The 27780-nt window shown below is 42.1% G+C and overlaps 1 protein-coding gene across 1 annotated transcript; it reads right to left on the bottom strand.

Annotated features, from left to right (window-relative positions):
- Nucleotides 1-10: 10 nt before the first annotated feature.
- WDR75 (WD repeat domain 75) lies at nucleotides 11-26306 on the bottom strand. Its single transcript, XM_084779286.1, has 21 exons — nucleotides 26049-26306; nucleotides 22734-22863; nucleotides 21186-21251; nucleotides 20325-20415; nucleotides 18487-18611; nucleotides 17048-17118; nucleotides 15815-15934; nucleotides 14711-14799; nucleotides 11752-11910; nucleotides 10077-10136; nucleotides 9873-9988; nucleotides 8528-8703; nucleotides 7269-7426; nucleotides 6651-6831; nucleotides 5793-5887; nucleotides 5029-5124; nucleotides 4290-4459; nucleotides 3365-3424; nucleotides 1066-1212; nucleotides 659-750; nucleotides 11-331 (listed from the first exon to the last, which is right to left on the bottom strand). Exons 1-21 carry the CDS (start codon nucleotides 26129-26131, stop codon nucleotides 127-129), a joined length of 2490 nt encoding a protein of 829 aa, XP_084635412.1. The 5' UTR covers nucleotides 26132-26306; the 3' UTR covers nucleotides 11-126.
- Nucleotides 26307-27780: the final 1474 nt, after the last annotated feature.

Below are 27780 nucleotides of genomic sequence, written 5' to 3'. Positions count from 1 at the left end.
AACAAGCAAGTAAACAAAAGACTTTTACTATTTTGTCTTAAGAATAAATTTTTTAAAAATTTGAAGTATTAACAGACAGTAAAAATTAAGTACAACAATGTCCATGTGGTGTTCCATAGGCACAGCCTACAGAGCAGTCAGCCAGCTATAGTCTACTTTTCTGAATTTTCTCAGCTCTTTTTCTTCTGATTTTGATAGCTGATGTATAACATTTTCTCCCAAATCCATGTTATTTGCTTCCTGGACTTTTTCAGTAAAATCATTTTCTTCATCTGAATTGTCACTTTCTTCTTTTTCCTCCATATCTACATTATCAGGAATTTCTTCAGCACTTTGACAATAACAAAATAAAATATAAATACCATTAGATATTTCTAATGTTTTAATTTAAGACACACACATTAAAATACTATAGAGAAGGTACCTCAACTGAAAACAGTTATGAGTGCCCTAATAGAGCATAGACCACAAAAGAGCAAAAGAATTTGTAAAATGTGTAATTATCACTACATCTTAAGCATATTCAACATTTCTTTCTCAGTACTTCACAAGTATTATATTTAATATTTTTATTAGTTATATTTCAAAGCTAAAATATAAATATAGTAGATGACATTCCCCCAAACAATTTAGAAGATGAACTATCTAGAATTCTTACCTTTTAGTCTCTTTAGATAGTAGCAATGAATTTATAAACAGAGAGCACAGGAAAGAAGCTGATGGCAGTACATGGGCTGGAGTGTGAAGAAGCTGTATTCACAAAGAAAAGCCAGACTTATTTAGAAACATCGCCCTCTGACAAACTGCTGCTTCACCTCCTGATAGTCTTTACTCTACATGCTAGGCCAAAGCAAAGGCTTCCTTGAGAAAAAGCAAACCAAAGGAAACAGTACTTCCAGCTCCCCACACTTGTGCAGCCCTCTTGTCACCCAGGTCCAGGAGAGAATCACCCCACTAAGGCCCCTCACTTGTCTGGACAAAGAGGGCAAATCAAGTGTTACCTCCAGCTTCGGGAATCCACTGTATCTACTCCGTTTCCCACGGCCTGCTAGACTGACCACTCACCTCATTAATTGCAGGTATGTTCTCTGTTAAGGGGAGTTGTACCAGTTCATTCTCTGAAGTTTCATTTAACTTTGCATCCTGCTGTTGCCTGTGTTTTCCCAGTATAAAAGAAAATGGGGTCGTTGGCAAACTTTCCTCTGCCAGCAGCTGCATGGAAGTCAGATAACAGGAAATTATTTCAATAAAAAGGAGAAACCTCTTTAACAGGTAAATGCCAGTGAACTATAAAAACTATGGTGAAAGGTTATAAATTACCTAGTGTTACTCTCAAGTCACAGATAAAGTAACTAACGCCTAGTGTCCCACTTTCTACCTGGGAAAGGTAGCCACAGTGATGAGAGAACCATGGCTTTCATGCTTATAAAGATCAGAGCGAACATGTTTTCAGAGGCCGCACACTCCCAAGGGCAGAGAATGAGGGAAGGCCACAGAGGGACATGCTGGGTGGATGAAGCAGGCTGAGAGATGAAATCTTAGTAGAGCCAAGGAAGCAATATTCTAAGACAGCTGTGAGAAAAGCAAGGCCTGTGTGTGCAGTTCATAAGCACAAGAAAACTGCCACAAAGAGTCAAAACTGAAATAGGGCACAAAGCTGGGGACTAAGCAGAATTCTTTTTTTTAATACTAAAAACAGACCCCAGGGCAGTTGGCAGTATGTGGGAGAGGGAGTCAGTTCCCCAGCCAAAGCTCTCCAGAGGCTCCACACTGCATGCAGAGTAAAGATGGGTCTATTTGTTTAAAGCCTACCAGGACTTCCCAAATTAAAATTCCAAGACACACCCATCACTTTTTCCTCTATATCCAACCCTGCTACAATTCTTCTTTCTACTTTCTACAGTATTACATATTTCACTGGCTTATTGCTTGTTGTTTAGCATCTTTATCTTCCTATAAACTATAAATACCATATATATATATATATATATATATATATATATATATATATATATATATTTTTTTTTTTTAACACAGACAAAGCTATTTTGCTAGCATATCGCAATTGTCTATAATAGCTCCCGGCATACAGTTAATGACAGATGAACAAAATTTTGTGAGTAAATTCAATGAGCTTTCAGAAGAAATTAAGCAAGCTAAGGATAAATGATCAAGGACGAGGAATGGCACTGGGTGTCTATCAACATCAGAAGCTATGTAATCTTAGGCCACCACCTTCAAAGTGCTGAGAAAATGGTTTTCAGTTTATATGTATACCCAACTAATCAACAAGTAGGAAGGAATGAAGAATACTGCCCAGACTGCAAGGTCCTAAATATGACCAAGGTGGTGACCCAGGCATTCAACAGATCAGACTTCAACAAAGCAAAGAAGTGATCAAAGAAGGAGCAGCTGTGGGCCTAATGTGCAGAGGTGAGACGAGCCCTCAGAGTGATGGGCACATGCTCTGTGGGCCTAACGTCCCGAGGTGAGACGAGCCTCAGATGAGCACATGCTCTGGAATGGCCAGTGTGTAGCAGATTCACAGAGCAACTAGTCCAGACTGAAGTAAGCTATGGGTTTGTGAAAACAGTTTTCATGACTTGAAAGAATACCTCTGTGTCTTAAAATTCTGAAATAATTAATTTGGATAAACCCTAGAGTAGAATTAAATAACAAAACAAAACAGAGCACCAAGCAAATGAAAATCAGTAGGCAATGAATAATTCCAGGAAGGGAAAAAGTTGATCACAAAAAGAAACTATATGAACTACCTGACTATGAATGCATTTGTATGTTAAGACTGTACAAACTTTTAGCTTCAAGAACTTCAATAAATTCAACAGATGGCTGCATCCAGATTCCATATCCTAACCCTTTCTTGGAGATATGATGTCCAAGCTAGGAAAACCTAGCCACAACACCACAAATCTCTATAATGATGATGATCTAAAGGGGTTGTCTGTGGTGTTCATGAAGGTTCCAGAAAATAGTGAGACAACAAAATCCAACATCCCTAGGGGAGTAGGGTGAAATACCATGTAAATATAAGCTAAGTACATTTACCCATCTAATCTCATATGTACCACCCCACCCCACCCCACTATTTATGATCTACAATTGGCTATTAGCCAACTCACGCCACAAGGTTAGACATGGCAGACCAACTGACTGGTGCCTTAACACAAGCCTATACTTAGCACTCTAAACCTTAGAGGAGCACTGTTATGTTAAAGAAGGCACATTAGCTTAAGTATGCACTTTACAATTCCTTCTTAGAGCTCAGTGAGACATATTTGTTTGTTTGCTTGATTCCAAAAGCTAACTTCCTCCTTTAGAAAGACAGCACAGCATGTATGCCCACCTGTTTGCTTGTTGGTGTGAGTTTCTCTTCTGGAGACTTTATGCTGAATGTTAATAAACACTAGAAAGACAAACCAAAGCATAAAATGAAATAAAATGACACAATGTCCATTTTTCATTTTGATATGTACATCTGCCCACAGAAAAGCTATAAAAGATTTAAATTTGATTGAAAGGTCCTGTTGGAGTTACAAGACCATGTTTTTTGGTTTCTTTTTTTGGGGGGGGGGGGGCTACATGGGTGGTTTTGAGACAAGGTTTTCTCTGTGTAGCCTTGGCTGTCCTGGACTCACTTTGTAGACCAGGCTGACCTTAAACTCACAGAGATCAGCTTGCCTCTGCCTCTCAGAGTGCTAGGATTACAGGTGTGTGCCACCACGCTCAGCTACAAGACCATGTTCTGAGAGGCGTGTAAGACCTGGTAACAAAATAAAAGTCAACAGTTTTAATAGCCAAATCAAACCGAAAACTAGGGGGAAATGTTAACAAATGCAATTTAAAGTAATTTTGGGGCACAGTGCTTTTCTTGTGTCACAGAGTTAATGGAAGTAACACAAAGCTTCAAAGGTGTAGGGTTAATACAATCTCATTTTTCTTTATTTCAACATTTATTTATTATGTATAGTGTTCTGCCTGCATGTACACCTGCCTCCAGAAGAGGGAACCAGATCTCATTATAGATGGTTGTACGCCACCACATGGTTGCTGGGAATTGAACTCTGGACTTTTGGAAGAGCAGTCAGTGCTCTTAACCTCTGAGCCATCTCTCCAGCCCTTACAATCTCATTCTTAACACTGATGTATTGACATATCTATTTGACCATTTCTTTTGGGAAATAAGCCTTTAACCAAAGAGTTCTACGTGAAAACAAGCTTTCTAAAATTATTTCTGTAAACAGGTCACCCTTTTTGAGGGAGACAGTTACCTGTGATTTAGTTAGGAAGTAAAACTGGGATCTGTTCAGCCACTGGTGAGCTTCTGAGGTGAATGACTCAGGGACATCTCGTGGAACAAACACTCCCCACTGGACTTCCTCTCTGGAAACATTCTTTTGAATATACAACGGCCTTGGCTCGCTAGGTTTAAATACGAACACTGAAGGGGAAAAACAGAGAGATGTCAGCATCTTACCTGCAGAGGATAGTTCTAGCCTCAGGCTGGGAGATCACAGGAATCCTGTACCCATCCCAAGAGTAAGTGGCCCTGCCCTGCTTAAACTGTTTCAGTTCTGCTGTTGTCGCTGTTTAGCAGGTATCTACTGAGTGTCTACCATGCTCTCCGAACAGGTTAGGAATGAGGACTAGAATCTGAAAAAGAAGACGATTTCTGTTCCAGAGACCAGCGGACATCGATATAAGAGACAACAGAACAGTACCCAAACATTTTGTCTTAAGTATCAGAAAAGAGATGCAGAGGAAGTCCAGTTAGACATCCAAGGGGAGATTTTGAAGGCTCAGTGGGAACTGGCCTGTGGACAACACTTCTAGTACTGAGTGTGAACGCATACATTATAGATCTCGAGTAAGAATATGGGGAGGGCCCCAGGAGAACAGCTGCAGATGAATTTCTAACTCAAAGTGAGTGTGTTTCAGCTTCTACTAAAAACAGTTGAAAGAAAACCCAGGAAACAGAGCGCATGCAATCAGAGCATGGGTCATACTTACGATCTGAGCCCACTGAGGACTGAGATACCGCAGCAACATGGTCCGAGTAAGGGTCAGCTTCCATAACTCTAACATTTAATTTGGCACTCCACTGCACTGTGGGGAAAGTGATACACTCCTGAGAACACGTTCACCAAAAGCTCAAGTCTTTACAGTAGGTGTGCTCCACCTTCCTGCAGAGAGCTCAGTGTTATTCTTGTATGAAAGGAGTTTATGCTCTCAGTAACAACAGATACACACTGACACTGTCTCTGGAAGGGGTTCCATGAAGTGTGCAGCAGGAAGCAGTGTTCCTTCCACACACGGTGTTAAAGTTAGGCCTCCTCCGATTCCTGGCTTTTGTTGCTTCTGTGTTTTTACTAAATGAGAGCGACGGACACCACCATCCACACTCACGAGGAAGTAACATCACACTTTCCTCATGTGCAAATCAGTAAAATGCCACCAAAGTCTCAGTTTTCACGAGCACTATGGCAGAATACTTTCAAACCTCGCACTATCTGGCATCCTGCAATCAACAGAGCTCCTCCTCAGCTTCTGAAGACAAATGTGGAGTCCTGCATCCTGAGCACACTGAGCACAAATTGCTTTATTGCTTACCGTTCGGAATCCACTACCAGCCCACCAATTCAAAATATTTGATCAAGTGAAAAATTATATATTGTTAGGGAAGACATGAAAACAGGGTTCTAAATTCCTAAACCACCAAGGTCAGCATCCCACGTGGGTTTGCTAAGTGACACTGGAGTAAAGTGACAGCTCACCTGAACAGCTGAGCAGATTCCAACAGCAGAGAACGCCATTCTCAGTAGTGCCGAGAAGATACTTGGAGCATGTCAGTCTTCCAAAGCAAAGGTGCCTAGGTCAAAACCACAGCAAGATGAGCGCCAGGCAGCTCCAGCACAGCTAGTCACAAAAGTGCAGGGTTGCACCCCTGGGTTTTGTTCTATGCAATACAGACTTGTAAACAGGCATTTTTTTCCTTTTTTGCTTCTACTTGTTCTGACAGTGAAAGCAATAGAAAAGGTTGCTTAGCCAATAGAAAGGGTTATTTAGGTGCTTGTATTTCTTTAGGAAACCAGTGGCCATGATGACCAACTCTCTTATATGCTGCATCACGTACCAACCACCACACAACACAGAACAATTTATGTAAAATATATAATGCCACTTAACAAGACCTTATTTTATGCTTTTTACCTGCAAAAAGAAACTCAAAATCAGATATATTTAAAATAAGATGACATTAGTCATCGGTTACTCTGGCCTCAGGTCTGGGTATCAGAAATACTTGTTTGACCATTACATTACATTTTTATGGGAACACATTTTTATGGGGCATGTCAGGATCAACTCAGGCTAGCAAAGCTTTAGATTCTACACAATACCTCATGAAAGTGCTTACTATACTGAACAAAGCTGGATACAACAGTTCAATGCAAATCCCAGTTTAAGAAATGCTTGTAAACTGCTCATGTCCTCACAAGTTTCAGTTTCTTAACATTTTGATTAGCTTTTTACCCTTATTCCCCAGCAAACTATAGATTACCTCTATTGCGGAAAACAACCTTAAATTAAAAAGAAATACATACTTTGGTAGCAATACAAACTAATTTACCTACCTTATTTTCCCAGCTCGTTGGCAAAACGTACATTTTAGTTCCCATGTTTCTGAATCCCATATTGTAACTATTTCCTCAAAACTAACTGCTAATAAGGAGCCATCTTCAGAGAAACAGCAGTTGGTTGCTTGATACTTGTGGTAACTACCCACAAAGTCACAAGTCCAGCCGATGGCTTTTTCTGTGGGAAAACAAGCCATAACAAACATGACATAAACATTAAATAATATGAGAGGCAGGTTATAAGAAGAAAAAGTTAAAGAAATCAAACCAACAAAAACCAGATTCCCCACAACTGTGCTAAGTTAAAAGTGTTGCAAAGTACTGACTGTTCTGGTATTTTCCCCTTTCCTGGAGATCTTGACCTCCCTCTAGTGGAGAAGAGAAAGACCCAGTGGCAAAAGCCCTGTTAGCTGCACCAAACAGACACAACACTCACCTTCCAAAGCACAGATTCTGGTGAAAAGGTATGTAAAATTTAATATGAAAAAAGGTTGTTAAAATTAAGCAATAGGTTATCGAATTTAACAAAGCAGAAAACACCTTCTCAAAAAGGACAAATAAACGCCAATATATAAACTTATCACTCTTAAAACATAATCTACCGAGTTAACTCACTGTATATATCAGAGTCATCTGTCAACATCCACACTTTGAAGTGGCCATCTCTGCTCGCCGTGACCAGAACGGGCTTTTCATGGTTTTCTGCATTATTGAAACAGAGCGCTGTGATATGGTCATCGTGTGGCATGGCGATCTTTGTGTTCAGAACAAACCTAGCAGCAGAAAGAAAGCCACAAATTTATTCTCAGAAAAGACCCGGTATGCTAACACTTGCAGGTCATACAATATCATCTTTAAAATGGGAAGCTGATGGATTATTACTCAAAATGACAAATTTTCACACACTCTGTCTCTAACAGGCTCAAGACAAGCTCTAACATCACCCGCACATGAGGTGACACAAATGCACAGCATTATAGAAAGCGGCCAGCTCCCTGGTAAAAATGAACTAATGTAAAACAAATCATGGCTGAAGGCTCACTGTACCAGACTCTGCAGGATAATTACACAGAATGTAGAGGTCTGGCTTCTTCTAAAAATAGACAAAAGAAAAAAGGAGAAAAAGAAAGGCCACGAAAGGCTCCATTTGTATTGTGAAAACACAGAGTAACAATGACCTATCCAAACTGCCAGTCACAGACACTGCTTGCTGTGTCCTTAGAGCCAGCAGAAGGAACAGAACACGGAGTGTGTGCTTCTGTGTGAAGAGGACCAGTTTCAGGAGAGAGGACTAGGAAGAATCATTTAATTCTGGGCTTCTTTTCTTCTCTGTGAGATGTGGGGCATAGTCTTAGGGTACACTATTCTTTAGAACTGACTGAGCCAGGTGTGTGGTGCATGCCCTGAATGCCAGCACTTGGGAGGCACAGGCAGGCAGGTCTGAGTTGGAACCAGCCTAGTCTAGGGAGCAAGTTCCAGAACAGCCAGGGCTACAGAGAAACCCTGTCTCAAAAAAAACAAAACAAAAACCTGACACAAGGACTCAATAAGCAGCTCTTGGAAAAGGCAGTGGGTTATCTACCTAACATGGCGCATGTCTATCCTTCTCCCCGGACAGTGGAGAAAACCAGGGCACATTTGGATTTTAATTCTGGATTTGCCTGGAATTGTGTATTATGTTGTAGGGTTAAAATTCTTTCTCATGTTTCACCTTTTATGTGATGACATGGCCCAAGCAACATTACACCAATGCTTTCTCAAAGTGGAAGCTAAAATAAAGCATTATTATTAGAGTAATACCCCAACCCCATTTCCATATGTGTCAAAACGAAGCAATGTAAATGCTGGCGGAGGTGGCCATACACTAGCATTACCCTTGGGTTTTCTTGCTATAGGTCCACAGTTTCATTTGCAGTTCGAGTTCAGTTTTGTTTTCTTGCCGTTGTTCAACTGTTGCCAGCCAAGTGCCAGAGCAGCCAAAGGCAGCCTTCGTCAGTTCAATCTGGATTAGGCCTTCATCATTGATGTACTCTTGCTGAACGATATCTAACTGACAAGGTTAAAAAGTCCAAAGTGCTGTTAATATAAGTACCTTTAATTTACAGTCATGCTTTTCCCTAAGAAAAGCTTTATAGAAAACCCCAAGGCTAAATTCTCTATCACTTTAAGAGAGTTAAAAAATAAAGAGATAAGCAGTGATCAAGTAGACTAACTTTTTATTTATGACTGATCCCTTAATCATTTAAAATGGGTTTCCTTGTATTTGCTAAGAAAATAAAGTGGCTGCTATTGGTTGAGGAGGCTTCATCTGAAAAGCTACAGATACAAACTGTTTCAGTTTTCTTCCCAGTTTAGAATATTTATATAGACATAATAGATATTTTGTGGCTATGAGCCAAGTCTATACATAAAATCCATTTATGTTTTATGTGTACCTAATACATATAGCCAGTCTAGGAGTGATTTTTATATAATCATTTTAGCATTATGCTGTGGTGTCTTCTCATGAATTCAGGCATTGGTGTCAGGGAGGTACTCAGGATTTTTAGATCTGGGAACACTTAAGACTTTGGATTTTATCTGGGGATGGTGGCACTCAGTTTTAATCTCAGCACCCTAGAGGCAGAGGCAGGCTGATCTCTGAGTTTGAGGCCAGCCTGGTCTACAGAGTGACTTCCAAGTCAGCCAGAGAAACCCTGCCTTGAAAAACCAGCCAAACAAAAGAGACTGGGTTTTGGGATCAGGGATGCTCAACCATATTATGTGTAGTAAGTGCCCTTTACTACACAGTAGATCTGAAGGTACTGACTTATTTACACTTATAGGATATGGAAGGAAAGAAAGAAAACGCTAGCCACTGTGGTCATAATCTCAAAGGAGACCTGCAGGGCACAAGGAAAAGGTGGCACTGCATGTGTCAGGGCCGAAGCACTCTTGTTTAAGCCACACTAGACCTTAACGTTAGCACGTGAATGACAGTTTTTCCATATAGAAATTTGTATGTCAATCCACACATGTTCATTCTCTTATCATTGTGATGCAGAATACACGTGTAGGGGAGCAACAGTTGCATTAAAGTACTCACAGACACTATCAGGCGCGCTCAAGTACAAAACATAGGATCAAGTGTCGGGAGCTTTCAATAAGCCACACAGCCCAAGCAGTACCGGGAAGAACTTTCACTCATTTTAAAGCGTAGCTTATGGATCGGAACCTTACATTATACAGCTGCTTGTCACTCTGGAGGGAATAAAACTGCAAGTGGCCAGGCTTCCCATTCAAAACTAAAGCTCTGGTTTTTGGGTCAACCATCAAGCCAGTAGACACACTCTTATCTGCAAAAGAAACCACAGACGAGGACTGAGATAAGAGCAGTGGCCACTGGTCGGACGCAGGTCCCACATCCCTTTCAGTCTCAAGTACCTTTCACTAGGCCTTGAATCACTGCACATGCATCAAGATTTCGGTGAATAACTGTTATCTCTGTTAAAACAGGGAGAAAAATAATTAAATATAAATAGGTCAGAGTATCAAGGTGACAAGGACCAGATTTTTTGCTACTTTGAAATATGCCAGAGCACAAGATAATCCAGTAAGTTTAATTAAGTCAGTGTTATTAGAAAATCAAGACTATTTTCCAGGTTAGTTGGAGGTTGGTCTGATGTTACTGTTTGCTGTCTCTGTGATCCACCTTATCTGAGAGCCTAACCTGTCTGACCAATAAAAGGCCTTTATACCTGGGCAGGGCAAATGGGATAGACGTGGCTAAGGTTCCCAGGCTGGGAGAGACAGAAAGAATTTTTGGAAGAAGGCAGAGTGGAGGAGAGGAGGGAAGAAGGCTGCCCCATCATGGGTTAGGTGGAGAAGCACATGGCTGGTGCACATGAAGGATTTGGCCCAGATAAAAAACATTCACAAGTATTTGGGATCATAAATGGGCAGTAGCTTGATTAGAAATTATTAGAAGCAGATGGCATGGGATTGGGGTAGGTATGGGATACCTGCCCCACTATGGGAAGTCATTTAGAGGATTAGTATCTGCCCTGCCGCAGGCTAACTGAGGGCAGATACGAAAATATAACAAGTGTCTGTGTCTTGATTGATTGCTAGTAGGTTTAAAAAGTACTGCCATAATAATAATTACAGTCCTAATAATAAACATTATTAGGCCATACTCGTAATCTAACTACAACAAATTGGCGTCCAATGTGGGGCTCGAACCCACGACTCTGAGATTAAGAGTGAGGATAGAGGTTTCTATTAAAGCCATTAACCTTTTCTTTCAAATCATGCATGTTCATGTATGTGTTTATCTGTGTGTGTGTGTGTACGTGTGTGTATGTGCATGTGACTGCAAGCACTCGTGGAAGCTAGATAAGGATGCTAGGGTAATCAAACCCGGAGTGTTAGCTGGTAGTGAGCTGCCTGATGTAGGTGCTGGCAACTGAGTAGGGTTCTTGCAAGAGTAGTACATCTATTATTCGCTGAGCTCTCGGTAACCCCGTCTGACTCACCAACAAACTGAGTTACAAGCTGACCTAGGTGAGGAGGAATGGGAACAGAAGGCTGGGAAGAACAGCAAGTGCCACCCCTTCATCACATGGTGCAACGTTCCTGCACTCATGTACAGTCTCAGCAAAAGAAGCTCAGAGCACCCTTGGGAAAATGCCATTATTATGAAAAGTGGGAAGGCCCACTTCAAACCCATTTTTAAAATATTCTGAAAAATGTAACTGGCATAGCAGTAAATAATAAACACATTTAACCTTATGCTTTTATAAGAACAAGTTTGAAAATGATAGATCTGGTGGTAGCCAAGGCTAGAGAGGAATGGAGAAAAATGAGCGGAAGGAGAAAAAACAGATATTAAAAGGGTTTCTCTGTGTAGCCTTGGCTGTCCTGGACTCACTTTGTAAACCAGGCTGGCCTTGAACTCACAGAGATCCGCCTGCCTCTGCCTCCCGAGTGCTGGGATTAAAGGCAAGTGCCACCACGCCCGGCTTTCTTAATATTCTTTACTAGCTTTGGGTCCTTTGTTACCACTCAGAAGCTGGCAACTAACTGTAGCAGCACCTCACAGTGAGAAGCTTAGACTTACTGTTATCAGAATGAGAAGTGCAGAGCAGGTCTCCTGCAGGTGAGACGGAGATGTGCTCAATGGTAGATCCCAAGCGGGGGAGAAACTCCTTGTTCTTCTCTGACCCATCGCGCCACTCCACAAGCACACACTCGCACCCGCCACTCAGCAGACTGCTGCCTTTGAAGGCAGGTTGAAGGAAAACAACCACAAAGACAAATATAGTCAGCACTTAAGTGATCTCTGGAACTTACAAAAGTGGCCTCCTATCATCTTTAATTGGCTTTATTATCTTTCAGTCTTAATTTTATTTTTAATTGACAAAGCTATGCAGATATACAGGGTGCAACATGATGCTTGCATACACATATAGTATAATATTCAAACTGCCACCTTGAACATTTATATATTACTTGTGATGATGTAGCTACAGCTATAGAAATCGAGCAAAGATGACCTACACATAAAATACTTGTCAATCACACATCTGATAAGGGATTAATATTTATAAAATACAAAGAACTCAAATAATTCAAAAGCATAAAAAATACAATTGAAGAATTAACAAAGAAATCTTAATAGATATTTCCTAGAAGATACACAAATGATCAACAGGTATATGAAAACATCCTCCACGTTAGTAACTCTCAGATAAATGAACACACACAATGAGGCAGTGCCCCACTACAGACAGAATGTGGAGGAAAGGGGTTGTTACACACAGTGCCCTGCTACAGACAGAATGTGGAGGAAAGGGGTTGTTACACACAGTGCCCCGCTACAGACAGAATGTGGAGGAAAGGGGTTGTTACACACAGTGCCCCGCTGCAGATGGAATGTGGAGGAAAGGGACTCTTACCAGTCATTATGGAAACTAAGTCTACCCTGCACTAAGCAAGCTCGCTCTGGTATACATCCAAATTAAGTGAAACCAGTATACTAAAGAAACTAACTTACTACCACCACACACCAAAACTTGGGCTCAATAATGTGAACTAGCTGTGCTCAGCCCAAACAAAACAAAGGACTGTGTGCAACACTCCAGTGTCAGCAGCTCTGGGAGATGACAAGACCGTTAGTAGGATTTTGAATAGTTTATACTGTATATTACTGTATGTTTATGATTATTTCTGTCCCTGAGATGGGCAGAGGCCACAACAGAGAAAGGAATGAAGAGGAAGGAGAAAACAAAGGCACTACATGAAACATACATGTATACTTAAGCGAATGTCTTTATTTTAATCACAGACGTGGGATAAGAGGCTGCTTCACAGTAGACAATTATGCTTTGCCTTGTTAACTAGCAGGGGTGTGATCTTTGCCAGATGCAGACAGCTTAATTCTGGGGACTCTGGAGAGGGAACAAATAAATGCCAGAGCCCAGAGAGGGACAGGAGTGCTCTGAAGAAGGTGGCGGCTGCTCCCCTGAGGCTCCTGGTTGCTGCTGTTGTGGTTACCGGAAGAAGCTGGGAGATATCCTGACTATGGAGACTGGACTTGACCCAAGGAACCCGATGACCCTAATCAGCAGGAAGTCATCTAAAAAGATCTCAACATCCCTCTTTCCACTAACCTTCTGTCTCTCCTACCTTATGTTAGAAGGGATTGGGGTAAGAACCCAAATAAAGTAGTGTAAACAAATAGATCAACATACATTCACCAGAATACCAAAACCATGTAGTTGTTGTTGTTTTTTTTTTTTTTGGTGAATGGAAAGAAAGGAAAGGTAAATAAACAAACAGCCACTCCCCCCCCCCCCATTTGTATGGTTAAGTCCTCTTCTTTCTCTTTTATGTCTCAACGCTTATGCCAGGATAGGACTCCTGGGCACTGCTCCCCAAATCCAAAGCTTCATTAGGCTGAATTTACCTTCTATTTCCTGGGCTCTAAGGAGCTAACACTAGGTAAACCTCCAAGCATCCAGAGCACATGAGGCCATCTAAGGCTTGTCCTGTCAGTCTTTGGGAAGTAAGGACTAACCACTTTCCCGTCTTACTCTGCTGACACATGATCTTCCCACCCCCGGTCAGAACACAGACATAACTGACTGAACTTCTGGCATGTGGGTGTGAGGGTGCACTAAAAGTAAAAGACACAATGCACTTCTCTGTTAAAGACAGAATTTTAAGAGTTTTTTTTAAAAAATAAAACCTCTTATGTCTGTTATACATCCAACAAGGTCTGAATTTAAAACAGAGAGTAAGCCAGGCACAGTGGCACACTCCTGTAATCCTAGCACTCGGGAGACAGAGGCAGGCGGATCTTCGGGAGTTTGAGGCCAGCCTGGTCTACAAAGTGAGTCCAGGACAGCCAAGGCTACACAGAGAAACCCTGTCTTAACAAAACAAAACAAAAAGTAGGTAATACTCAACCAGGCAGTCTGTCTGTTAAAAACACAAACTTCTAAAGTAAGGCCAGGGCAGCCAAGGCTACAAAGAGAAACCCTGTCTTGAAAAACCAAACCAAATCAAAAACCACAATCTTCTAAATTACACCCAGGTCCAAATTCTACTTACTAGCTATTGGACTTTCTGCTAGTTCGTCACCATCTCAAACCCTCACTTCCTTCATCTGTGAAGGGTGAATTAACAACACACGTCACTGATCCAAAGACAGGTGACAGAAAACACTGGCAGCTACTTGCATCCGATAAATGGCAGCAGTTATGCACTGTAACTTTAGAGTAAGACTACTTCAAAGCTGGCTTACACCTTACATGGTTCTTCATGCCACGAGAAATGAGCACAGCTGAATACACTGGAGTCTTGAAAGTAAACTACTAACAAAGGGGTCATGAAAATTTTGACTCCTTTAACTTGTTTTTTGTGACAGGACCTCCTCACTACAAAGCTTAGGCAAGCCTTGAACTTATAGTGATTCTCCTGCCTCAGCCTCCCAAGCAATGGGATGACAGCTGTGAATTCCAACCTTCGATTCAGACACTTCTGAACTTCCTTTTAGCTATCAAAGAGGCACTTACCTGTGACTGTAAAAGCCAGATCCATAACCATGTCATGGTGCCAATGCAAACACGTGTATGTGTACTTCTTATCATCATGAAAATTCCTCCTGTTGGAGAAACAAAATACTTTTTATTTTGGTTTTTCGAGACATAGTCTCTCTATTTAGCCTTAGCTGTCCTGGACTCACTTTGTAGACTAGGCTGGTTTCGAACTCACATCAATCCACCTGCCTCTGCCTCCTGAGTGCTGGGATTAAAGGCATGTGCCACTATGCCTGGCCAAAATACTTTTTGTAAAACGTTTTTTTCCTCACATACTATATTCTGATTATAGTTTCCCCTCCCTCTACCTCTCCCAGTTCCTCTTCCATCTAGACCCATTCCCTTTCTATTTCTGATTAGAAAAAACACAAGCTTCTTAGATTATAAATAAATAAAATATAGTAAGATAAGGCAAAAACTAATACATCAATTCAAAACAAATAGAGGCTAAGAGACGGCACAAGACACAGACTCATTCATCCACACTCAAGACACTGAGCGGGAAGCCACAACATACAGGCGAAGGCCAGTCTCCCTGCTTCCTCTTCCATGGGTTCCCTGAGCCCTGGACAGAGGTATTTGATGGAGACATCCCATTTAGGGCTGAGAAAACAAAACTCTCGACTTGGCCCCAGGTGCAAAATAGGAAACAATGGCCCGCGAAACCCAATAAACCACAACCTCAAGTGTTCTGGCATCAATATTTCTAAATTCTTTGTTATTCCTAACCAGATTCACTTTTGTAAGCCATACTATTATGGTATGTACCACGCACTAGAATCTCTACTAGAGTCCCTACTGGATGCGTTACTAGATAAAGCACGTCCCACTTCCCTGCTTTAGGCTGAGAGCAGTTCCAGTGACATGGAGTGCTTCCCTTTCTTCAGAAGCTTGGGCTAGGAATCCTACAGGGCAGTATGAAGGGAGCGCACATGGCAGGAGACGTGAGGTGCAGCACAGCCCTCCTCCCGCAGCAGTGATGCTCACACCACCTTTACTGGACTTAAGAGAGAGTGCTGCTCTGCAGGATGAGTGTGACACAGTAGGCAAGTGATGCCATGCTTTCCCAAGCTCACTGACCAAAGGCGGATTTTGCCGTCCATGTGACCAGATGCGATGCAGTCTTCCTTTGGGTGGCAAGCTACACATGTGAACTTGTTCTTAGCATTCTTCTTATTTTTTGTTGATGGTAAAGTAAAACTAGGAAAAAGAAAAACAATTTTCCATTGGTTATGAATCAAGTATTGTGTTTGTAAGCATTTACCAATATATAAAGCTCATGTGACTCATGTCTTATCACAAGAACCTTCGGTGAAGACAGTCCTTTTAGTACTTTTTCTGGTCTAGGGACAGCAAAGTTCTTTCTGAACCAAAATGACAGTATTAAACTTGCCACCATGCTTAGTAAAATTCTAACAGAAACAAGTGATTAAAGAGACAAAATCAGAGGGATACATCCACTTGCTATGTCTAGGTGGGTTCCTGTTCCACTTCTGAGGAAGTCAGGGCCCTTACACACCACAAACAACAATGCTACCCTTACAGGGGCAGCTGGGCAGGTGGCAGTGTCTAAGAGGCTCAGCAGCAGCCTCTCTAAGTATGGCAGTTACTCATCCTCACAACTCAGCCACTATCTCTATTTAAACACACCGATCTGAAGTACATCATAGCTAAAATGGAATAAACGTTTCAAGGTCATGCTGGTGATATTTTGCTAACCTCACACCAGCTAGAGTCACCTGGGAAGAAGAAACCTCAACGGAGACAGTGCCTCCAGACTGGCCCGTTGGCAAGCCTGTGGGGCACATTTTTTAAGGCTGAAGTGGAAGGGCCTAACCCAGTAGGGGTAATGCTGCCTCTGGGAGCTGGGTCTGGGAGGCATAAAAAAGCACACAGCACTCACTACCTTGCCTTCATTTCCTCTCTTAAGTTCCCACTCTAACTTCCCTTTATGACAGATTATGAGATCGAGATGTTAGCCAATACACTCTTTTCTCCCCAATCTGCTCTTTGGTCTTGGTGTCTTAACAGAGCAATAGAAAGCAAACTGGAACAACGCCCGGTATCCTAATGCCTACATCATTTGCTACAGCCAGTGAGACTCACCAGGCCACACTTGATTGTACGTATAGGGTTTGGGAATAAAGAAGACTCCCTAGCTAAGATGCCCCTACCCTATCATCATGTGTTAAGATGTTTGCACCTCTAGGGAATCATCCTACTTTTTGAAACAAGACACTGGACACAGGTTTGGACAACATTGCAACCAGTGCTCCAGTAAATATAACAAAGCAAATAAAAGGGGCTTCTTACTTGCATGTTTTTTTCTTTTTGAGAAAGTAAACAGATAAGTAAAAGTCCCGGACTGCAGCGACATATTCTCCCTGGTGATTTAAGCAGAAAGTAACATTAAAAAAAAAAAAAGGCTCTTTAAGATTGTATAACTACAAAATGACATGCTATACTTTGGCCAAGGAAAAGATAACCTTACCTTCAGAATGAAGATGAATTAAGCCCTCAGTTCTCTAGCTACGGTCAGTGTAGTACTTTACATTTTCCTACTAGGCATACATACAACTTCACGCCATGTTTGACTACGTCTACATAACTGCTGTCAAAATTAAGACCTAAATTAAGACCTAGTGACATCCCACCATCCCAAGAATGCACCCTCCCCACTTAGTCACTCCTCAGCTCTCACTCGCATCTCTCATTTTACCACCACAGCTTGCTTCCGTCTGCACACTGTAGCCACTGTAGCTCAATACCACTCTTCTGAACTGCACCTACACCCTTAGCTGTACCGTTCACTTCCTTTCATTGTTGAGTTGCATTCAGCTGAATAAATACACCCCAAGTGTGCTGCCCACTGGTGGGCTCCAGGAACCATCGTCACTCCTACACATGCACTGTGCAGTCACGTGCTGTATCTGTGCAGAGGTGGGATCCAGGGCTCGGGCATTTCAGTTTGCTCCTCATCTTGACACCATAGAATTAGTGGAGGTGAGGTGGATTCCAACTGTAGTTTTACCCAAGCTGAGGGTCAGCAAGGCTGAATCCTGACCCTATCAGTGATAAAGCCATCTTCTGTACTTTGAGGACTTAATCCTGCTCAGAAGAATGATAAAATAATTCTGCAAACCCCAAGGGTCTTGATTATAAAAGAATAAGTTATTAACAGGTAGCTAAATAACAGTACAAAGTACCCGTCAAAAACAAGTTAGTATTCATGTTTATTGCAATATTAAGTTGAAAGGAGAAAAGGATGATTGCACTTCTGGGCCTACTTTCTTTGGGAACTGCCGTCTTCAATGTGTTTAAAAAAAAAAGGTCAGTCTTTAAGTATTATCACTGGTGAGGCTGGAGATTTTTCTTTCCTCATTATACTTTTCTATAACATCTGAATTACCTATTATGGGTGTGTTAGTTATAGATACAAAGACCATATTTTCTAAAGCACACAGGCTAAAGTGGAACAATTTCAGTGGCTTTTATATGAAAGAAGCAAATAAAAGTACAAATACCAGACACTGTTACTTTGGGGAAAATCGTCAAAGAGCGAAGGCCAGAATAAGGACAACATAAGGGTGGCTGTAAAAGAATACATACCATAATTCAGCAACACTAGCTAAAACAACGCCATAGATTTTCGTTATTAACAGAAACACGGTACTGCACTGTATCAGTGTTGAAGGGAAAACTTTCAGGGAATAGATTTTACACATAAAGAGAAACCAACAGAAAAAATGTACCTCATTCCCGAAGGCAATGCACTTGGGGGACCGGTTTACGTAATCCAAAACAAAGGTGAGCTCCTTAGCTTCCACGTCCTGGCTTGGTGACTTGGGCAGCTTCACTGAAACCAGCTGAAACACGTCTGGCCAAGTGAAGAAGTAATTTGTTATGAAGTTTATCTAAAGCAAGTACATTTAGTCATACAAAACTGTCAATCTGCAGCCTCAAATGCCAAGACTGCAATGGTAGGTCATTTGGAACAAAACATACCTCAACCTCAACTTGTCATTAAAAAAATGTAAAAAGCAAGTGAGCAGTGTGTGGTGCCCGCAGGGGTCCTGGAAGTGGAGTTGCGGGTGAAGGGAGCTAAACCTCTGCAGCGCAACAAGTCCGGTTAACTACTGAGTCATCTCTCCAGTCCCTGGACTCTTCATCTGAATGAAATCTAAACCTACAACTCCTGGACACCCTTGGCTATATCTGCAGAAATAAAAATCACACACAGGTGCATTTTACATTCCAAAGCACGCAGCTGAGGCTTAAAGTGGGTCTGAGTAGGCACACACCTTTAATTCCAGCACTCTAGAGGCAGAGGCAGAGTTTGAAGTCAGCCTGGTCTAACACAGTGACTTCCAAGACAGACAGGAGTATAAAGACCCTGTCTCGAAAAAACCCAATAAATTAAAATAAAATGGAACTGAAAAATACAGTATTAATGAATTAAGCAACCCAAAGCACAAAGGCACAGGAGTGCTTTCTGAACCGTGTGGCTAGCAGAGGGCTCAGTAGAGCTGGCATGGACGTATGAAGACCCTGAGTCTGATCCTTATTCCAATTACAAAAGCCAGCACAATGGCCAGTCCCTCACCAGGAGGACCCCTGGGACCTGCCGCAGCTTGTCTAGCTGGGGCATCCAGTTGCATGTGCAGAGAGATAAAGGAAGATGCCTGGTGTGGGCCTCTAGCCGCCATGTGCACATCTGTATGTGCTCACGTATATGTAAGTCAGCGACGGCTGTTATACATAACATGCAGAGAGGCAGGAAACAGGCACACAAATCAAACAGCTACTGATTTCAAACCCAAAGCGATTTTAAAGTAATTCTTTGGTATTTAGTATTATTTAGTAAAAGAAAAAAAAAAAGAAGAAAAAAAAAAAAGAAAGCAATTTTCATACTAAGGAGATACATGTACTTATATATTTTTACATAAAGAATTAAATCTTGGGCAGTCCGACTGCCTCTCTAGTCACTATATAAAGCTGCTTTGGACTTTTAATTCTGATATCTTATGGGTTGAGTGGCACTCTTGACTTCCAGCATTAAAATTTTTCTTTGGGTAACTCCAAGTAGATATTGTTATATCAAATTCTACAATGGAGAGTAATTATCTGTAATTACTGACAATGTTGTAGACATTCTTCAAATGTCGGTATGTTCAATGCTATAAACAATAGCAATTATTACTTGGTATGAATCAAGATCGACAGGGAAAAGGACTGTGATGCCTACTATGAAAGACGCACTAAGGGATGGAGGGACGGCGCAGTTGTTAAAGCTGAGGCTCAAGGCGCACAACCAAAAATATGAAAGTAACATATTAAAATTCAGCAGAAAGATAAATTCTAGGCCTGGCTTTAACACTGAGCTCTGAGTCCACTATGAACAGACAAGGTAACATGCACTCAGAAGTAACAGAAAGCCCCCTAAAGGATATAAAGTTGATGACAAACATTTAAATGCAATTCACAACTGAGAGCTTGAGATAAAACTAGTGTTGAGAGCCCTGTAATTTTGAGAAAGTGTAAAGATCCACTTGGTGTCTCACAAAAACAAGCTAAGTGCGGTCTGCTGTACCTGGCTCCTCTTTACTTATTGTCAGGAAGACAGAATCTTCGGCATGGGGAGGAATGAAGAGGGCATGGAGTTTAGGTCCAACGACGAAAGTCTGAAAGAGAGGATGAGTCACACTATGCACCGTCCAGTTCCTCAGCAGAGCACAGAGCACATGGTGCAGTTTAAAGCTTTACCGGTCTGTGGACGCAAGCACACTATTGTTGGTGTTGCTCATAGGCTTTTCAATGACTGCATACTGTCTCACTGACTGAACCTACCATAATTTTAAGTAACATCAAGGTTGTATAGACGTTTCCCACCAAAAACAATATAAGGAATACAAATACAAGATATTTCAATGAGAAATTCTTATGGAAAAAAAAACCTACAATTTTTATTTTTCTCTCAATGACCGTACATATGTACTCATTAATTTACTTCTCTTTTCAGTGTATATTTTAGCAAGGGGAAATCACTCTATTTGTTTACACTTCTAAAACTAATGGGATGAACATCTCACCATGGTAACATGGTAACTGGCATGTCTTTTTCTGTTATGTGTAATTCCTAGCATACTCTTGCCCACCCCACCCCTCCCTGAGAATGCTCAGACCGAGCTCAGGATTCCACCCCTGAGCTACAGCGTCAGTTCATGCTTATTATTTCCTGCCTTCTTGGCCTAACCAGTTGCTTCTTCTTGGTGTGTAAAATATTTTTTCTCGTTACTTTTATTAGTCTTCTTTTTATGATAGAATCTTGAAATGTTTATATACTCAAATTTATGTATTTCTTTTTTAACAATAATGTAGATTTCTAAACTTGTTTAGGAAGTCTCTTTAAGATTAGGCCTTATAGAAGAAAACTAAACAACAATATACATACCTTTATCAAAATGCCATCAAGATAGTCCCACAGCTTAATTGTGCCATCAAAGGAACAAGAGTAGAGCTATAAGGGCAAAACAGTATCCAGTGACCAACCAGTAACTAAAGGCATACAGGACTGGGTTGTGTTTGTTGTTCATAATCTCATTGTTAGCCCTGAAGGGGTAACAGAATTTATAAAAGCTGAGTATCTCTACTGAAAATTGAAGCACAAAGCTTTGTGAGCCCCAACATGATATTCCAAGTCTCAGATTCAAATCTGGACTATGGGGAATAAGGGGATGTTCAAGCAGCACAATAAATCAAATATCCCCCCCAAATCTAAATCACTTTTTTCCCTAAGTATTTGAGATAAAGGAAACCAACTAGAGGTTTCTGCAAATAGTCTAACAATTTCAAGTTTGAAGGAGAAATGAAGGAGGTAAGACTGACTCTTCTACGCTAGGTAGGACATGGTATGGAGCCAAGAAACGCGCACTCAAGAATTCATTCTCAGTTCTCAAAAGCCCATGTCCCCCCACTGGTATCATTGCATTCATTTTACTTAAGTATTAAAAAAATTCCTCAAATGACCAGGGGAGCCCCCACCCCCAAATCCAATCTGTTAAAGACCAATACTTTCAAAAACACAGGAGGAATTCTGTGTGCTCAGACTCTGTGGTGTGGTAAGTTCCAGGCCTCCCAGTCTTTGCTACACATCACCACAGATGGCTCGGCAGTGTTAGAACACCAGTCTGCGGACCATTCTTGGTGGGCGCAGATCTTAATAACACATGGGATAATAAAAATTTAAAAATTATATGTTTGTTAAGGTTAGCTTTACCAGGGTTACACAGATTTTGTTGTTGTTATGTGAAAATACCTTGAATATAAGGTTTATAAATAATTTTATTTTGAAAGTGTCAATTTGACAGTTTTGTGAATTTAGAGATAAAAATATGAATACATATTTACATATAAATATATATTTAAGAGCAGATCATTAACTCTGGAGAGAAAACACGAGTGTTAGGTATATGCCCTACTTCTTTTGTGATGAGGTCATGGGTAGCAATGCAAATCCTGTCTAAACCAAGCAATAGCCTCCATGTTGCTATGATTAATGCAGAAAATAGGAACTTGTTAAAAATTATAGCAACAACAAAATATCAAAATAAATTTAACTTCAAAAAAAAAAAATTGAAACTAAAGGACCAAACTGAAGGTTTGGATGTCCAAAACGCCAATGCTATATAAGGAACTTGGTAATCAAGAAATCCGTTTGTTTCAGAACCTTCATACAGATATGAACATCCTTGAGATAACTTGAGACAAGTAACATCTATTAGCATCACACAGTTGAAAAGGTCATAGAAGACACTATGGGCAGTGTAGGACTAGGCTGTGGTCCTCTTTCCACTACTCAGAATAACTGAAAATTACCCTGAGTAGGAGAATCTACAGATGATTCCCTGGTCGTAATTTGTAAAGTAGCCCTGCAAACTTAACCTAAATGCTCCTGTCAACAGCAAGACCAATTTGAGTATGTTCAGTTACAGCCTGGTACCTGCAGATGGTTGTTGGGGTTGAGGAGGATTCCAGACACCACGTTTCTGTGCCCGTGCAGAATGTGCACACACTCCTCCGTGGTTGTGCTGTAGACCTTAACAAAGTCACCCGAGACACAGAAGATATACCTGGAAAAGAGAGAGAAAGCTAAGTCTCACATATTACACAGGTAGTATAATCTTTTTAAATGCCTATTATAAAGATAACAAATGCAAATCTCTCTCCAAGTAGTTTAAGCACTGTGTTTTCATGTGTATGGGTCGTTATGCCTGTGAAGATAGGAAAGATGAAGTCATCTATTAAAACAGAGAAGCCAAGGAGGCAACACAGACAGACTCTTCCTGCAGACAACGTAACCGCATTCTCCCTAGCTGAGCGGCCACAGATAGTGATATCCAACTACTCTTCAATGGTTCCCTGGCAGCACGCACCATGTTCTAAAATGCGCCATAGCTGGCTGGAGACATCAGCTCACAAAGGCTGAGTCAAAGGTTCTGCTCTCAATGGTAAGGTCCAGCAGGGCGCGGTGGCGCAGGCTTTAATCCCAGCACTCAGCGAGGCAGAGGCAGGTGGTTGTCTGTGAGTTCAAGGCCAGCCACATCTACAAAGCAAGTCTAGAACAGCCAAGGCTACACAGAGAAACCCTGTCTGGAAAAAACAAAAACCAAAAAACCAAACCAAACCAACCAAACAAACAAACAAAAAAGAAAATAACTAAAATCAGGGGTGAGATCCAGGTTACTCCTGTATTCCTATCAGTTTCCTTTCTAACTGCTGAAGTGATGCTTTTGTTCATATCTTCTTTAGAGTTGTGGCTTCCTCCCACACAGCAGCTGCTCCATCAGAACCCAAACTGGTTCCACTCATAACAGAACTTGCATGTGACTTTATCCTATGAAGAATGTGATGTTGACTTAGGTTGCCATTAGCCTGCTTTATCAAATCGATCATGCTGGGTGGCTTAGCCACATGCATCTTTGAAGCCAGAATGTGGCTTATAGTTGACAGTATGTACAAGACCTACTGGCCAAAGGGTGGTAATAAGTTCAAAAACAGAATCACCACAGAGCGCCTGTATTCTTCCCGCCTAGACGCATGACCTTGAGTGTCTCAGTGCAGAGGCTGACATCTGTAGCGGGGGCCACTCCTAAACAGTTCTTAGATACATGAGTGGTTGACACATTCAGGCTTTACAGTCAGACATAGTCTCACACACATCATTCAGCAAAAACTTGACCTTATCCTGCCTTGAGTAAAGATACAACAAACAAAGGTTTTTACTAAACAGTAAAAAAAGAACTGGATAATCTGCTTTCCAATCCCATCCTCCACCAGGTGTTATCACACACAGTGGTATGCTAACCACACCAATCTATTCAATAGGAATATGTTTCTAAGCTGGGCCTAGTGACACAAGCCTGTAATCCACTCACTTGGGAAGCTGAGGCAGGTGCATCCCAAGTACAAAACAGAAAGTTCAGAACCAACCTGAGCAATTTAGTGAGACCCTGCTCAAAAGAAAAGAAACAAAAGAAGAGTGGGTACACACATTTGGGTGGGGCAGGTACTGGAAGACAGATCTTAGTAGGATGCTTGCTTAGCAAGTGCAAGGTTCCAGGTCCAACCTCCAATAACACAGAGTGGCAACAAAAAACAAAGCAAACCAACCCATTACCTGTTTGGATGATGTTGTGTACCTAAGGGAGACCTTTCATGGATGATGTTGTGTACCTAAGGGAGACCTTTCATGGATGATGTTGTGTACCTAAGGGAGACCTTTCATGGATGATGTTGTGTACCTAAGGGAGACCTTTCATTCATTTCCTCCATTAAACAAGGCCTCAGCCTAGCCCAGTGTGGTGGCTCCAAAGAGAGGGGAATGGTCCCGAAGGATTAGGAGGGATGGCCTTGCTGGAGGAGGTGTGCCACTGGGCTTGAAGGTTTCGAAGGTCCGAGCCATTCTCAGTTAGCTCTCTCTGCCTGGAGCTGTCTCAGGCAGGGCTCCAGCACCACGCCTGCCTGCCTGCCTGACTCCATCACGCGGCCCACCATGACAATCACGGCATCTAACCCTCTGCAGCTGTGAGTTCCGTATGAAACCTTTTATTTTGTTTGTTGGTCATGGTGTTTTGTAATGGCAATAGAAATGTACATAAGATACCTAGATAACAGCCCTCTGTGACCTCATCTTTCTCACTCTGAAGTAATACGGCCTTAAAATCGCCTAGGGTTGGAAACACCTGCTACTGACTTTTTACTCTTCATCATACAGTAATTTCCTTGTTTTGGTTTTGTCAGCTCATCTAGTTATATATACAACAGTTGACAAAACAAAACAAAACATACAAATAACAACAACAACAACAACAAAAAACTCCTATCAGAGTCAGCAAATGAAATGGCCCAAACACCTAATTTTAAATAGAAAAGGAGAGGTACAGTTCAATGGAGGGCAAAACAGGACGTAAGGATGAGTTTGACGGGGCAGAACTGTGACAACTCCTCTATGCCTGTTTTCCTCCCTTTAATTCATAAAACATGGTCAACAAAAACCCCTTTACTAGCAAGGACTATCTTACAAAAACCCTTGGAAGTGTGTGAAAGCTCTTTTCTTCATGCATGCACGAATAACTAGCGATCACACACTCACACGCAGGGTATTGTGGGAGAATACATCCTCCGTAAATACCATCTTTACCATCCCAAACCAGAAAGGGGTTTTTACTAGGTATCTCTCCATTCAGAGTGCTTTGAAAAACTACCCCTACTACACATCTCTTCTAGAGGATAACACCAGCAGCAAGGATGCCAGCTGACACGCAGCGAGCCACTAAAGGCCACTGTTGTAAAAGTTGCATACTTTTTATTCTCAAACTCCGGGAGATTATCTCCTACAGATCTAAGAACGAGTTTTATGTAAAGCTCCAAAACAAAACAAAAGAAAACGGGGGAGGCTGGTAATAAAGATGTTTTTCTCCGGGAGAAGGCTGAACCATTCAAGGTTTAGAGACCCAAAAGGTTCCAAGCGAAGAGTACCGACACTCGTTTGGGTACTGTAAGGGCCGAACAGTACACGGCTGGACCATTTTCCAAGCGCGCCGCGCAGCGTCTACCCTAGACACGACCTGCCCCTGCACCCCTGCAGCGCACCGGCAGGTAGAGCCCGGGGAGTCGCGGCGCTCGCACGCAGCAGCCAGGCCGGGCAACCCCGGGCTCCGCCGACTCCGGCCTCACGGCCCCGCGTCGTCGCGCTGGTCTGACAGCTCCCCGGGCCCGGGCCCCGCACCCCGTCCGCCCGCGGCCCACGGCGTACTTAGAGTCGGCAGAGAACACGGCTCTCCTGAAGTTCAGGCGGCTGCCGCCGCAGCGAACCACGCGGATGCTCTCCTCTACCATCTTCGCGCAGGCGTCTGAAGCACGCAGTGCCGGCTCCACTGCGAACTTCCGGCAACGGCCGCCCTAGCCGGGGCGTGTTTTTCCGCCCTCGGTCCGCCTAGGGCTTCTCTAGCTCCGGGACTCTATGGTCAGGTCAACGCCTGCGCCGCCATCTTTAGTTTGGGCACTGTAAAATTAAGACAGTTGCAGGAAGAGCGACGCCTGGCCGCTCACATAATAAAACCCTACTGATACCGCTACAGTTATTAAATACAAAGAGCTTTTGTATCGGCCTCTTCAACCCTCTCTATATGCTCGGCCAGAAGCGGAAGTGAGCAACACTCCGCCCACCGAAGGCCTCGTCCTTTCTGTCACAGTGATTGAACGACAGCGAGATGACGCAATCACCCGCGCCTTCCTGTAGCAGTAACAGGAGGAGCCTTTGCTGTGGTTCTGTGAGCATCACTAAGTTTCTACAGTATCTCTGCAACTCTCAGCGCCATGATCTTTTCTTTTGCAGTGCAGATTCGACTCCAGGATTAAAATGCACACTGGTGTCAGGGCTCCTGTATTGGTTATCAGATTTGCTAAGGTTGTTCAGTTCCTGAATTCTGAGGATGTTGATTCAGTTTGCATAAATAAATACAACAAAAAATACAAATTATAATAAAATTGATGTTTAACAAGAGTGCACCTGACTCACATTACATTCATATAACAAGAGTTAAGTGTTTTGGGGCTTTGAATTAAATATATCCAATTTAGGGGAAAAGAGAAACAAAAATGGCCTTTAACAGGTAGCATTCATCACACACTTCTCTGTAGAGGGATTTCAATTCAGAGATGGTTGTTTTGGCAAGAAATCATATCCAAAGACCTTCTGGGTCTGTGTGATCCAGCTGGTATACAGATAAGCCTTTAATCCCAGGAGGCAGAGGCAAACAGATTTCTGAGTTCAAGGCCAGCCTTGTACAGAGCAAGTTTCAGGTAAAGAAAAGCTTAGGTCTAGGTGTGGTGGTGCACGCCTTTAATCCCAGCACTAAGGAGACAGAGGCAGGCAGATCTCTGAATTCTAGTTAGTGCTGTTCATGCAATTCCATTGAGTCAGCAAGTTGAGAGGCAGGGCAGTGGAGTTGAATTCATGGCAGTTCAGTTCCTGGAATTCAGAGGCAGTTTTACCAGGAGAGTTTTAGAAAGGTTGAAGAGAGAACAGGCTAAGACACAGGTGAAGCCAGAATGAACCAGAGAATGAGAAGAAGACAGAAGATTAGAACAGATTGCTCGAGTTAGTTTGAGGCCAAGCAGAGCAATTCAGTCAGAGACCAAGAGAGAAGTCAGATTGAATCAGTCAGCTAGGAGAGGAGTTTGAGCCAGAACAGCTGAGTTGAACCAGCCAGCCAGAGTTCAGAAAGAACTAGAAAGTGTGAGCTTACTCAGCAGTAAGTCTCGGAGACTTGAAAACATTCTAGGCCTAGATTAGATCACATGTGATTGAAATATCAGAATGAGTAAAAGGCAAGATGAAATTATAGTATATAAAAGTTGGTTTATTGGAAGCAGCTCTCAGGTGCCATGCAGGGGGAAGGTAGGAGAGAGAGAGATGGGGAGAGAGAGAGAAACAGAGACAGAGAGACAGAGACAGAGGGACACACAGAGAGAGACAGAACACA

Source organism: Acomys minous (genome assembly GCF_964271855.1).
Source record: "Acomys minous genome assembly, chromosome: 4".
In the NCBI taxonomy this organism is placed as follows: domain Eukaryota; kingdom Metazoa; phylum Chordata; class Mammalia; order Rodentia; family Muridae; genus Acomys; species Acomys minous.
Note: the sequence above shows the minus strand (reverse complement) of the source record. Positions and strands in the feature narration are given on the sequence as shown.